The sequence below is a fragment of the Plectropomus leopardus genome, chromosome 2 (assembly GCF_008729295.1).
Source record: "Plectropomus leopardus isolate mb chromosome 2, YSFRI_Pleo_2.0, whole genome shotgun sequence".
NCBI lineage: Eukaryota > Metazoa > Chordata > Actinopteri > Perciformes > Serranidae > Plectropomus > Plectropomus leopardus.
The window spans coordinates 16,210,532-16,225,364 of NC_056464.1; the positions used below are offsets into that span (position 1 = coordinate 16,210,532).

General features: G+C 41.1%; 1 protein-coding gene across 1 annotated transcript in view; it reads right to left on the minus strand.

Moving 5' to 3' along the window:
- Window positions 1-5,202: 5,202 nt before the first annotated feature.
- The window catches only part of suclg2 (succinate-CoA ligase GDP-forming subunit beta), a 111,805-nt gene continuing 102,174 nt past the window's right edge, over window positions 5,203-14,833 (minus strand). Inside the window, exons 10-11 of the mRNA XM_042495608.1 lie at window positions 14,558-14,678; window positions 5,203-5,863 (exon numbers count right to left, since the gene is read on the minus strand). Of these exons, the coding sequence (XP_042351542.1) occupies window positions 5,751-5,863; window positions 14,558-14,678 (234 nt within the window). The 3' untranslated portion in view covers window positions 5,203-5,750. The remainder of the gene's footprint in view (window positions 5,864-14,557; window positions 14,679-14,833) is intronic.

Consider the following 14,833-nt stretch of genomic DNA (forward strand, 5'->3'; position numbering starts at 1 on the left):
ACAACGCAGCATGGAGAGAGTTTACCTTGCAAATGGAAACTAAGGAATATTTAAAACATGTAGGACTTGCTTTTTTCTCTTTCTTTTCATCACCTATTGGCAACTTCAAAGGGTAATGGGCAGTTACTAATGAAGGAGGCAGGTAGGAGTATGTAAGGAATAAATCAAATGAGAAAAGAATATGGATAAATTAAAGGAAGTAGGTACAGAGGAAGGTGACCTGAAATTATGAAAGGAAGGGCATACAGAAGGATCCAAGTAAGCAAGGAAAGAAGGTCGCATGACAGCAAGAGAATAAAAACCACATGAAGGCAAGATAGAAATTAGAGGAAGGAAGAGAAAAAAAGGAAACATAATGGTGGGACGAGCTGAATGAAAAAAAGATAAACAAAAAAAGGGATGTCTGAATGACGGGCAGAGAGGGCAGAGGTATGGTGGGAAGGAAGAAGCAAAGTCTGGTGGAGGGATGAGATGGATAGGTGCAGGATGACAACTAAGACACTACATCCGACAAGACAAGTGTTGCATCCAGACTTGATTGGCTTATCCTTTTCTGTATTTCTGTTGCCTCTGCTAAAAAAAATTAAACCTGCTTATGCCAAGAAGTTAAAAAAAAGTACTAAAGTAACTGAATATGAGGCAACAAGCAGGAGGGAAGGCAGTTAGAGGTGAGAAAATATGCAGAAAAGTAATAGCTGTCAAAACATTCAAAAAGTAGCACTCCAGGAAACCAAAGTCATGAGGACGCATCATCTGGGGACCATGAATGTCTCCATCCAATATCCTGGCAATTCATCCTGTAGTTCTTAGGATTTATCAGTCGAGACCAAGGTGGTAAACCAACCAACCCTCTTACAAACATCGCCTTCCCTCTAGCCTTGACACTAGCATGGCTACAAAAGTTAAACGGACCAATAAACTGATGTTTGAATGATGAAAGAAGCCAAGGGTGGAAGATGAAAGATGGAAGAATTGAGGCAGTGTGAGGTTTCAAAGAAGAAACAGTGAGCAAAATCAGGAAATTAAGAAAGGATGGATGGATGAAAGTAAGGGACAAAGGAATGTAGAGAAAGGGTAGAATAGAGAAAAGAATTTAAAAAATGAAAGAGAAAGGAAGGAAAGAGAAGAGGGAAATGCAATATTAGGGTGATATGTGGATCGTGCTAGGACAAAAAAAAGAGGCTACATATTAAGGTTTGATTGATGGAAGGAAAGCAAAGCATGATGAGAATGCTGACAGCACAGCGAAATGGCTGTACTGAAAACGTCCCAAAAATTAATGTAGACCAAACTTCTGCGTCCAAACTTTGCACTTGAAACTAAAGGAGACCCTCAAATTTTATTGATTGTGAGAGACGCTCAGAGACAGTTCTGAAAACAAGACATTGTCATGGAAAAAGGAAGATTCAGGAGGTATGTTGCTTATTGCAACTTTTTAAATCTGCCTCCTCTTCGCTCAATTTCTCGAGACAGCCAAGGTAATTTAAATCGATTCCAAGTCCTTCAATTACAGACACACTGACAACAGTTTGGAGAGAGGGAAATGGATTTTTCTGCTCATCTGCGAGCCAAGGCCAAATCTGAGGACCTCAACGGCAGCACGCTGTCGACCGCCTCTACTCCTCCTTCACTCTTGACGTTTTTACTCTCTCCCACACTGTGTTGCTTTTCCCCCATAAAACCTGTCAGCAACTATTTTTTATGATTTCAGGCTGGTGGTAAGACAATAACGGCTGCAGAGAGGTGAGGCCGGACCTGCTCTCTCATTTTATATTTCTGTGAATAAGAAGAGAGAAACAAACAAAAAAGCAACGTTTCTGTGTTCGAATGATCCCATGGGGAAGAAAATGTTCTCCGTCTTTATACAAAGCTCTCAAGAACTTACACATAAACACGTTCACGCTGCACACAGGGGTGGAAACATCAATATGCTGACACACACAGAGGACAGAATCGACCACACACACACACACACACACACGGGCTCAGGCCCCTTATCTGTTCACTGCTTGGTCGACAGATGCGCAGGCAGAAAATTGTAAATATTGAGCAACCCCTTGTCCCTGAAAGATGAAATACAATAGCCGGAGGCAATTCATAGCGCTATTGCTTTATTATGAACTAATATGTTCATAGTTGTTGCTTCCAAATGACTCAATAAATATCCAATACTTCCTGAGAGACGGCCTTGACCCAGTTGTCTGAAAGAACGCTTTTCACGAGCACCAGCTCTCCCAACACGCTTAAACACTGAAGACAGCTTCATAAAGTGGCAATTACCGTTTTGACATCAATACAGAAACACATGAAAAAAAATGCTGGGTTTTGAGAAAGCAAAATGGACAATTACAGAAGACAAATAAAGTGAGCCACCAAGGGTGAAAAATAAAACTCCCCAGGCATAATAATTCAGCTTAATTAAAGGAGCAGCCCGCCCCAAAGGGTCGTTTAAAACAACACCCCCTTTCTCTCACCTCCAGAGGTATTAGCTGAGTTAAAAGCCGCCGGCTACATGATAGAAGTCTTCAGGCTGACCTCCAAAGCTTCTTTCCCCCCTCATCTATATTTATATGAAGGAGCGGCACTAATTTTGCCAAGTAAATCAGTGTGCAGATTTCGTCGTGACCTCCAGCTTGACACTGAATTAAACAATATCAGGGCCCGAGAAGCCAGCTTTAACAAGCCTTAAATTCCTCCGTCCAATCCATCAGCGGGGATATTTCTGACACACGGAGGGAAGAGCATGAAATAAGGCAATTATTGAACCCTTCAGCCCATTTCTACGGCTTGGCTGGCTGGCACGGTGCAGCTCAGAGCCACAGACTTCTGGATTTGTGTCTTGAGATGACTCTTGGTGATAGGGATGCTTAAAATTAAATAACAAATAAATTATAGTAGTTAGCCAACAATTTCTCATAACTCGCTGCACTTTGTGCTACGCCTGGCAGTTAATACACAGCAGCACGTCACTTATACCTATATGGAAAACAGAGATGTGTAGCAACTACTGCAATTACCAGAGGGCCCCCATCTGGAGTCCTCTTGACTTTGCCTGATAAAGAAAAAAAACGAGTTAGTGTTTAAGAGGCGAGCTGCAGTTTGAGACAGACACTCAGTTTTCTCTGAGTGTTCCTGTCAGAGAGACACTCAGAGAAAACCTCCTGATGCATACAGGAGGAGGGGAAAAAAAGTGCTTTGTGTGTGTGTCTTTCATGGAGGTGGCAGTCGATCCTGTGTGTCTGGGCGTCCTCTCAGATTGCCTGACAGATAATCCATCACACAGTCAGTGTGTCTGACAGGAATAGGTCTCAGTCAACTCTCTGTCTCTCTGTTGTGCTCACACAGGGCCTATGAAGGACAGTCGCTCCTCTCAAGTCTCTCTTGGGACGGCTTACACTTGAGTTTCATTAGAGGACTGAAGGTGTGTGATTCAAGGAGTTAAGGTGTGTGTGTGTATGTGTGTACAAATTCGCGGATGAAAAACCAGGTAAAACACACAATAGTGAAAAATATGTACACAGTTAATTGTTTCTAGGATTTCACAGGATGTAATGGTAATATTTCACAATAAATTGCATTATTAACACCTTTCGGGCTTTTACTGTGATATAATACCATATCTGAACATTACTGTGAGAGGTGAGGCCGTTACGAGGGAAACTACAGTAAATGCTAGTTTTCTTGTGCTGTTTAATTAAGAGCTCTCATACTGACTGACTCAGTCACAGTAAGTGAAAAAATCTTGAAATGTCAAATTTCATCAATTAAATGACTGTGTTTTTCATTGTAATAATGCATGTCAGTGCTCATTTAACCTAATAGCATTACCTCTTGGTCCTCTCATAATTTGCATGTTTTTGTAGCTAGAAAGAAGCGTACAGAGATACAGTAACTCACGAGTATGCTGTATGGCATATTTTTGCACAATTGTTCTCAACCAGGAGTCTGAATGCCCAGGAGCCCTTTTAGGAGTTTGTATAGGTCTGCAGAAAAATGGTGAATTGTTTGTTTTCACTGTTTAATGCACTATAGAAGTGAGTCTTATGTGATTAAGAGACATAATAGTGAGTTTTCTGATCATGGTTCCTCTGCTGTTGTCTTCTCAATTGTTGAGGATAGGGCTTCAAGTACAGATTGTTTGCATTATTTATCTGTACTTCACTCTCAGTAAGAGCACAAAGCACTCATATCACTCGAGAGGAGAGAGGAGAGTATATGTGTATATATATGTATATGTAGCAATTATAATTATAAATATAAAGATATAAATATAAATCATAATTCACTGCAGCCCTATGAACAAGCTCATCCACAAATGGCTGCATGCTGTATTTCTTACATTTTCTTTCTGGTTCTTAATATAAACTATCCTTTTTACGAACTAAATTGTGTTGCTGATCTGAATATTATCCGAGTTTGAAACTGAACATATTAGACTATGTGACACTCAGACTTAACATACAGTAAATTGATCTAAAGTGAAAACTTTTAATGCAGTAGCGATGTTGGCAAAGAGAACCTAAATAATTTGGAACAAGCACCTGATGTTTATTCAGAGGTTATCTCAAGGCTGGACTGTGTGTTTTGTTGCTCGGGTGAGTCAGGTTTGTGAGCTCCAAGGCATCGTAACTGCAGAAACTGCTGAGTTTCTGCTTTCCCCTTCTGACATTACATTTATTCTGCTAATTTGTTCTCTCCTGAAAAAGCTGGTAGAAGTATTAGAGTTTTCATTTTTCACTATCCATCTGTTTCCATTTTTCCCCTGTCAGGATACACTCATGTGAAGTGAACTAATAACCGCAACAGTAGTCTTGAAATATTTGTTTTTAATCTCTCAAATTATATACACAGTTTTGACACTGTATTTAAGATATCATGGTAATATACATTCATGATTATAAAAACATCTAAGTACAACTGTATTTTTGATTTTCTCATCACCTCAGTATGAAACTACTGGTACTGAAAGAGTCTGCAGGACAGTTTATAAAACCCTTCGGCCTTCATGTAAAGGCACAGATTAAAGCAGTTAACACACTGTTTGCCATAGAGCACTTAAAAATTAAGACATGATGTACAAAATTCACAGCGTGGGTACTTCTTTGTATGATATACAGAAAAGTCATTGGATGGATTAAGGATAAATAATCGACGATGAAGTCACCAAGAAAAGAGATTCATTAAAAGTTAACTGCGCTCTGTAATGCCACCTTTTATTTTAGCTAAGTTCCACTGAATAATTTTCTAAGAATGGGCTGTTCTTTTTAGTCATATTGTACCTTTAAAGATACCTCAAGCCAAAATTAGAAGTGAATATCTCTCTCACACAATGCCACAATATGCAGAGAGAAAGCCGCGTCTTTCACCTCAGAAACATGGAACGCACAAAATGTTGTCTCTCCATCAAATTTCTGACAATTCTGTTGACAATCCTGAGAGTGAAAGACTTATTCCAATTAAAAGACATTTTTTAAAGAGGGTAAAAGTTCCTAATTTACACAGCATAAGTAATGTGAGTGTAAAATTTAAATTCAGTATGGCGTTTCAATAATAACACACTTCGTAACCTGTGATATTGACACTGGAATGGCAAAGTATTATTGGGAAGCTAGTGTTGAAACAAAAAAAGGCCAATGGGTGCACAGGCTTAAAGTCCTGGAGGTCTGAATGTGTAAGAAAAGGCTGACTGTGATGATCTCTAACTGCATGAATGTTGGTGGACAGAGTGTGGTGAGGTTACTTCGAGTTTTCTATTTCTTGATGGCAGCCACTGCTTTCTTAGCAGCATCATCCAGGTTCTCTGCTGCTGTGATGGGCAGGCCGCTCTCAGTCAGAATCCTCTTGGCCTCATGGACGTTGGTGCCTGGAAAAAACACACGAAAACACTGTCACCACCATGCAACAACAAATATAACAAAAAATGGCTCAACAAGGTTGAACCTGATCTGCCATCTGCACTGATGTAAAAACCAAACTGTGTGAAAGACAAAGAGTTCCTTTGGAGAAATAAATCCACACGATGACAGATGGATGGAGTTATGGGTGAACGGTGGCAGCTTTGTCTGTGATCAATGTCAGTGATTCTTGTAATTTGTGCGTGTGTGTGCTCCCCCGGCTGCAGCGAGGTCAGGGGTAGCAGGTGCAGGATGATACAATGGCGTCTATGCCCCGGTGGACCCCCAACCAACCAGAGACAGAGGGAGAAAAATATATAGAAAGACACCCTGTGACGCTCTCCGAAGCCCAGAGGCTCTACACACTGAACTGGCTGCCTCCCAGCGATGCACACTGCGCTGCCAAACACAAGTCTGACAAGCCTGTCACAACACAGGGCAGGGGACACCGCAGTGGACGGAAGGACACAGAGGGAGAGGATGGATGGTGGAGAGAGGCAGTGAATTAGAGGGAGAGAAAGAGACAGAGCAAAAGGTCAAATGAAGCAGAATTGCCCACGCTGCTAAAACAACGAAAGCCAGCTGTTTATGTGGCATTTGCTGATTTCACACATGAAGACATGATGGCAAAGAAAAGGTCATTTACAGAATCTGTCTGATCTGGTATCATCACTTCTCTACTGTCTGGTCTTTTTTCAAAATTTGATTGTATTAATTTGATTTTATTTTATTCTATCTTATTTTCCTTTATTCATCTGTAGTTACTTGTGTCTTTTAAGTTGCAGCTTTTCACATGTTTACTTTAAGTGTGTATTATGAATGTGAACAATTACCACATGTGTGCAGTGCATCAGTGACTCTCTGCTCTCACTCAGGCCAAATATGTGATGTGGGGCTCTGTGTGTGTATGTGTGTTTGTGTGTGTGCATGCTCAGATGCTCAGACACTTACAGGTTGACCTTAGCTCTCCTGGCTGGCGTGTAATTAAGACTGCATGATATGTGAATTCTCCGGAGGCCTGGACACCCTGATCAATAGAGCTTTCATGAGGAATTCTATTACCAGCTCCACTTAACGCCTAATATTTCATCTCTTTTGTCCAGCCAGATAATAAGTCATTCCAAACACATTTTTTTTGCAGGCTCACACTCCAAACAATCAATTCTGCAATGTAATTAATTAGAATAAGAGCAGGAAGAGACCTTACTCTGGCACATAAACAGGGGATCGGGTGTCCCAAGTCATTTTCTCATCAAATACTGGTGCATGGAATATTCTCTCGCTCTCTCTCGTGTGCGTCCACAGACAAATCTATAGTCTCAGTGCTGTCGCTCATAATGAGGGACTGGCAGTACTGTACGCTTAAACCTGTGAACTCTATTGGAATTGACGGATCCATATTATCATACTGGTGGGCTTATCTGTCAGATGATTAAAACAAAGTTGCAGCACAACAAAAATTGAAGAAAAAAAATACCAGGAGATAAAACTGAAGAGATAGCAGCCATATGTGCCCACGGCAAATACATAATGCAAGAGATATTGTGAAAAGAGAAATCTGCCTATGGAAAGTGTATATAGCACTGAAAGAAAGTAAACACCACATGCATTCTGCTATATTTTCACCCCATAAATATTCATGAGAAGCTATAGTGTGCTGCATCGTTAAAACACTGAATCTGTGCTATCTGTTTTATCCACATAAGGTGTGAGAGGGAATCACATATTTGTGGGAGTGAGAAAGAAGAGACATGTATTTACGCAGGTCTTTTTCTGCATGCGTGTGTTTGTGTGTGTGAGAGAGAGAGTGACTGCAGTTCCACTGTGAGCAGTAGGGAGCACTGATAGCTCACAGCAGCAAAGGCAAGGACAGAGCCTAGCTGGATACAGCACCGCTAGGTGTGTGTGAAAGTGTGGATGTGTGTGTGTGTGTAGAGTATGCTTAATATATAAATGTGTGTGTTCACCTGCAGCCACTAGGTGCTGCCAGAGACCTACTCACAGCCTGGATCCAGACACATATGGTATAATGCATTCACATCACAAGACTTTCATATTAAAGTGACACTCCATGAGATTAACTGTAAAAAATGACCTTAAAAGGGGGCAAAAAAAGATTTTTACTGTCCCAGAGCAGAACATGATCACAATATACACTATCTCCCGGGTTTTTGAGGTCATTCATCTCTACCAATGACTGTTAATTACAAGAGATTTCTGGCTTTAACGTCACGTACCGGTCTAAACTTTCAAACAAGCATCTACTAGAAAACGAATTCAATCCAAACCTACACCACCACCACTTCCTACAACTGTTAGTTCAACATCCCAAACTATGAGATGATGAATCAGCTGAGGAGCCTTACAATACAGCTCAGCTATGATTCCTTAAACACACTGTTCAACACAGAGCAGCGCTACATATTTCGCTATGTGATATACTGCCACTTCACAACACATTTCTGTTGCATCTTGGCACTAATGAGCAAGCTTACTTGTGACTATTGTGAAAGTGTCACGTTAATGTGCGAGTCAATTACAGGCCACTGTATTTCAACAAGATAATAGGGCTTCAGGCTGTGCCAAAGGCTCTCGCCACAGAAGTTCTGTCGATGCTGCAGTTCCTTAAATTTATGACTAATTCTGTCTTAACAAGCTGAGTTTAGTGACGCCACGATCTGATGAGAGGAGATGACTCTGCCACAGTCTCTGACCTACAGAGTAGCTGTGTACTTCTCATGGTTCATTACGTACCATCGGGAGGACAGCTTGTTCTTGTGTAAGGTGAAGATAAAAGAAATAATATAAAGCTTGATAATAACTGATCCTAATCTGTTTTTGTGACTGTAAAGTTAGCTCAACACATTTGCTCTTTCAATAAAGTGAGACTGTAAGTTTTTGTAGAAGAGATAACAGCATCTTTTACAAATGAGTAGAGGATTTTATGAGTAATAAAACACACCCCTCGATTCGGTACACTGAGTGGATTTGTTGCCACAGCCCTAGGGCCTGTCTACATTTTTACAGATATTTTTGAGAAATTATATTTTCCTCTATGTTTTGGCCTCTTGTTCACACACAAGTTTGGAGTTTCAGGTAACTAAAACAGATTTTTCTTTTAAAAATGCCTTCTAAGGGGCACATTTTTACAACTCATTTAAATACATGTGGAGGTGTAAAATGAAGCATTTGGTAACCAGTGACATCATCTCCTCAATTTGTGCTTGCCCACTGCTTGAACTAATGACTGTCTCATACTTAAACTTAGTATTGCTGCAGCACTTCATGGACAAATTCATGACTCGTAGATTTAGTAGATGGTGGGACAATTTTAGAGATGGTTTGCTGGCAATGAGGAGTGGAAACAAATCTTCACCTATATCTTTAAGTGAGCTCCTTTATCCTTATATCAAAGGGGAGTCAACAGTGTGTCAAAATATCTGTATATGTGTCGAGAGGGCCTTGCTTGGGCTCGTATGACTAGTAGTGGCTGATGTTACCAAACTGTAGCTACATATTGTAATATTAGGGAGTCAGTTTGCTGACTTTATGACTCGTCCTGCATTTACGACATTTTGACTTGTCAAACCAGGAAAAGCACAGGTGCAACCTATAACATTAGCACAAAGACATATGTAACAAAGTTTTGGGTTTTTTTTTTGCTTTAGGTTTATGACCACACAAACAGTAGCAATGTTTCTTGCACCTAATTTCCCTGATGTTTAAACAGAAATTTAAACTTAGACTAGCACAATTTAATGTGTGAGGTTTAACACTGTCTGAAAAAACACATTGAGCTTATTACTGCAAGACATTTGAAATCATTAAATACATTTTTAATAGTAAAATTTTGCACCGTGCAATGTGAACATTGCACTTTATCCTAAAAAACATCACAACTATATGAAAAAAAAAATAGGAAATGTGCCTGATTTTTACAATGCAATTTTCATTGGGTGAACACAATCACATATGATTGTACTTTTTATGAGTTTGATCGACTAGTCTTTTCTGGTTCCAACAAGCGAGGGTAGCAACATTTAACCGACTACTACTGCAGATCCCTACCAGAGAGGTAAGCACTTTTCAAAAAAATTCAGTATTGTCAAATTTTTGATTGCTTTAATATTTGGATGGATGTCATCCAAATATTTTTTGGAAAATTTAAATTAGCGTATTTTAAATTGTGTTTTTGGATGTGATCAAACAGTTGGTGAAGCTAGTTTGAAACAGATAAAGGAGAATCCACGTGTCTGATCTTGGCAGGACCACTGTATCCGGTCTTACACCATACAGAGCTGTTGATGCAACTGGATCAAAGGGCACCTGATAACGTTTCAAAAATATTGGACTATTAGTTATGAAGAGATGGGCAAGACCAAAACTTTTGAATCAATGAGGCAGGAGCAGGATTAATATGAGGATAAATTTGAGGAAGTCTGAGTTAATATTATAAACATTTAACTTTTTTTACATAACTTAAATCACAGCAAGCATGACAGAAAATACCAGTGGCTTGGCGTCCTGCCCCAGTTACCTTGAATACCTGGCATAAAAAATGTTTCTTTCATCACTGAATGTCATCACACTTGTTCTGACTTTGATTGTTAATCCTCATAATAATCAGTACCGAACAGTGAGAGTTTTCCTCTTCACAGCTAAAAATGGATGAGGCCTGCTCCTCCTTCCTTCGTCCTGTGTGTCAAACATCAAATGCTTCTCATTTGAACGCAGAGCGAGATACTCCTGAACGGTGCAGACGCTTTTCCTTTGATGTGCTGGCCAGCCATTGATTAAAGTTTCCATGTTTCTAATGTTGTCTAGACAGCTGTTTCAGAGATGCTCACATTAAACCAAAGTATATAAGATTTAAAGAGCACCTATGACATTGACAGATTACAAAATCCATCAAGTCATTCAGGTTTTCGTTCATGTTGACTGATAGAGAGCTTCATTGTATTAATAAATAACATCATTGTGTTAAGTTTTTTGTGTAAAGCACTTACTCTGAGGACCTTTTAATATTGTGTCAGGTGCCTTTTGGAAGCAGAGAAATAGAAAAAGATACGTGACGTACGAAAGTCAAGCAGTAAGGAATGCAAAATTGGATACACTTGCAACTAAACCATTAGCAAATGTATAGATTTAAAAGGCGAAAAAATGCCAGTGTGTGTGCATATTTTTATACATATGTCTTTGTGAGTATGTGCATGCATATCTGTTTATGTGTGTACGGCTGCAGCAGATGGCTATTTAAGCTATAATGACACTGTCGGGACTGAAAGGGCCATCTCAACCGTACTATTGGGCCTCGCGTCTCTTTTTAATTAAATGGGAGAAAAATGGCCAGATCTCCTTTTAGGGAGAAAACAGCCTCCACTGTTTGACAGACAGTTGGGGAACGGCTCGGTAAATCAATAGGCTGGGGAACAGAGTTAAGCGAATGCAGTCACCTTTTTTTTTCCCTGGACCCTGAGGGCTATTCAAGGGGATTTTTTTTCCATAGTGGCAGACAGCAACCACGCAGAGCAATATGTTCATGTTCACACTGTGGCCAAAGGGGGCAGTACAGTACTTCCTCATGTATCTCCTCCTATCAGTACCTTTAATATTTGTGTGTACAAGTGTGTCTGTATTCTGCTGAATCTGTTGCATAAATTTGCAATGCATGAATATAAGTGGTAATACTGTGGCCCACAGTTTAGTTGGACTCTCTATCAGCCCACACTTCAAGCAGCCCTATCAACTAATTCAACCCTATCAGCATCTAGACAACATGGCCCTTCTCCTCCACATATGGGAATACATAACTCTCCACCAATGTAATCAACTTAGGCCTTTTAAAAGAGCCTTCCCAATTAAAAGTGTGCCAGTTAATCCATTCTGATCCTGTTGAAGAGCGCTGGGCCGTTCTCACTGCCCTGCGGTCAGCCTTGCAAGCTGAGCTGATTGATTCTGAACCAATCTTCTCCACAAGACTGCGGCCCAGGATGTAATGACCCACAGCTAAAGCTTGGATTAGGCCTGGGCCAGGGAAAAACGTGGTTGGACCGTACGCCAGCAGTGACCTTCTGGACTCAGCCTGTTTCTGAGTCAGGTTGAATCGCATGGCCTGGTATGAGAAATGTGTTGTGACTAATTAAGGGTCTGACTTGATTGCCAATCCGGTCACTTCAGTGGCGACACGTCAGCGGTGTACTCACTCTTCAGCTGCGTGGTAAGTCAGTACATGAAGACAGACAGTGGGTATAAATAGCACATATACATGCTTGCACCTTGGGTATTTGAACTGGCAGTGTGTTGTTTCAGTATTATGTTTTGTGCAGTGGTAATTTGTGAGATTTGGGTTTATAGCTGAGGTAGGCAAAAGTCTGAAAAAGGGAAGGAAAAAAAAGGCAGAATTTGAAAATACACCTTTCTGCTGCCTAAGCCCCTTTCACCAGGCAAACAGGGGCATATGCATGCACTTCATAGAGTAACCCTGCATTTCCTATACATTTATTTATTTACTTCAGTTTTATTGTAGCGTTACTCTTAGCGAATTTGCCCAGTCCCCCTCATTTCCCTGCTCTCTTGGTCTCTGGTTACTGAGACCAGAGTTAGCTAGCCACCCCATGGGCACTCCCTCTTGCTCCCTGCCTCTTCCCCAGAAGGAGAGTGTGCAACAACTTGGGAGACGGACTTTTGATCAGTGACTAGTTGCTCGATTTTGGCCAGTGCCAGGTGTCACAGCAGGTTGGTGACCAGCAGCAGAGCCAGGTCTAACCTGTGTAACGGCAGCCATCAAAGGTTTGTGGATCTGGCCAGAAGTTGGAACTGTCCACTTCCCAGGAGTTGGGGGTTAGTGCAGGCTGGATTCATGTTGCTGCGGCTGCTGTCTGCGGTCCATCTCTGAAGCTGCTGACCTCTCTCCTTGCAGTGAGGTGGTCTGTAGTGGCAGCCCAAGAGGCGCACGACACGATGTGATTCGAGGCTGTCGCGTGAACTTAAAGCTGCAACCATGAGCCTTTTGCTCTAGTTATCGAAAGGCTAAACTATTAGCATAATTTTCTCACCATCTCTGAAAGCCTTCACACATATTGACACATTTTATTGTGTGTTGTCAGACTCTCTTAAGACTATTTTTTAATAGGTCTGTCTTCCTTTTTTTGGCTTACTTTGCAGTGTAAACTGTTATGCCAATGCTAGCAGAGCATCTATCTGCAGGATTCTTCAATATTGAATCAGGCTTTTGCCATCTGGGATGTGCACGCGCATCTGCATTTGAAAAACTGCCAGTAAATACGCCTTATTTAAAAAGGCCTGTGATTGGCCAAAGTCTCCTGTCACGCCCTTGATTTTCAAAAGCCTGAAAATAGAGTCAAGAGGAACCTGTCCTTGTTAAAGCTCCAGTAATATAATAATATACAGCATATATAATACAACAGATAAACTTTCTGCAGTCTTTTGTGCTCTAAACAGCCACGCCTGTATTGCACTGTAGTGCCTCGGTGCACAGTGGGTTCTAGAAACAGCTTACGCACCCTGACCTACAAACCATATTAGCAGAGTGTGTGAGGACATACAGTATGATGTGCTGAAGGCTAACACACACACACACACACACACACACACACACACACACACACACACACACACACACACACACACACACACCCCTGCTCTCTGCTCTGGACACACCACTCAGCAGGATCTTGACAATTAAGCTAACCACCAACTGGCCCCACGCCCCCAGGAGTCACCACTGCCATGCCACCCACACACACACACAGACACACATACACACACACACACACAACTGCACAGGTTTCATTAGCATATACAGGTGAAAGGTGAGGCAATCAGTGCCATCTCTACTGTTATTCTGGTTGGCGCTAATGACGGGTGCAGCAAAATGTGACACGTGTGAGAAATGCACTGCTGTTCTTACAGGGACACAATGAAGATGGATAGGCCCCAGAGAGTACAGCAGCAATACTACAATGGCTCCACAGTTTACAACGAGGTAGGAAAAAGGTGATTAAAATCCTGCTGCACTTGTGCTCTTTACCAAGTATAGTAACATTATTATATATAGATTTGTCACTTTAAAAATGGTAAAGAGATATATTTAAAAATTAAATGTAACTGGCTACATTATCAGACATTAGTAGCTTGGGTTTGTCTGCTTTATTTCATGCAAGCTTCATAGTAGCCTTTTGGCTTTTGACTATAAGGAAAAGAAGGTCCCAGTGATAACAAAAGCTACAGCAAAAGACAAGTTTGAAGACATGATGAATAAAAGGACTGTTTTTTTTTTTTTTTTTTAATTCAATTAGAGATTGGCTGAGCCACAGTCTAAACCACAGTCTGTTTGAATTATGCCCATGTTGGTGTCAGAGATGCTGGTTACCTCTGCCTCAAGGTGTATGTCATGCAAACAGCTCATCAAGATGAGTGACAAGTGCTGGAAGTGTGAACTTGGTTTTAAATTGTAGCCTTGAGGCCAGCATCATTATCTAGCATCATCAGATCCTCATTAGGTCAAGCACTTTCAATCAGGCTACATGGAGATCAATGGTCTACACTTCTGAGTGGGGTGATGCACCACATTGTGTTTTGTGTGAGTGCAGTAGGGAGCTGGATATCTTTGTGTATTTGTGTGTGTGTGCGTGAATTCCAACCTTCAAGCCTAACCACCAGCGGCACTTTCAGCTCCAGCTCTCGACAGGCCTTGGTGATGCCGTTGGCGATGATGGCACAGTTGACAATCCCACCAAAAATGTTGACCAGGATGGCCTCAACCTGCGAAAGAAGAGAATGATTAAATCTAGAGGTGCAGACAAGGCCCCCAGAAACACAGCTCAGCCTTGTTTCCAATTTTTGGTGACCACTCACAGTACTGCATCAAAAAAATCCCCTGTTGGCCCACAAAGCATTTTCCCCATAGATCACCGTTA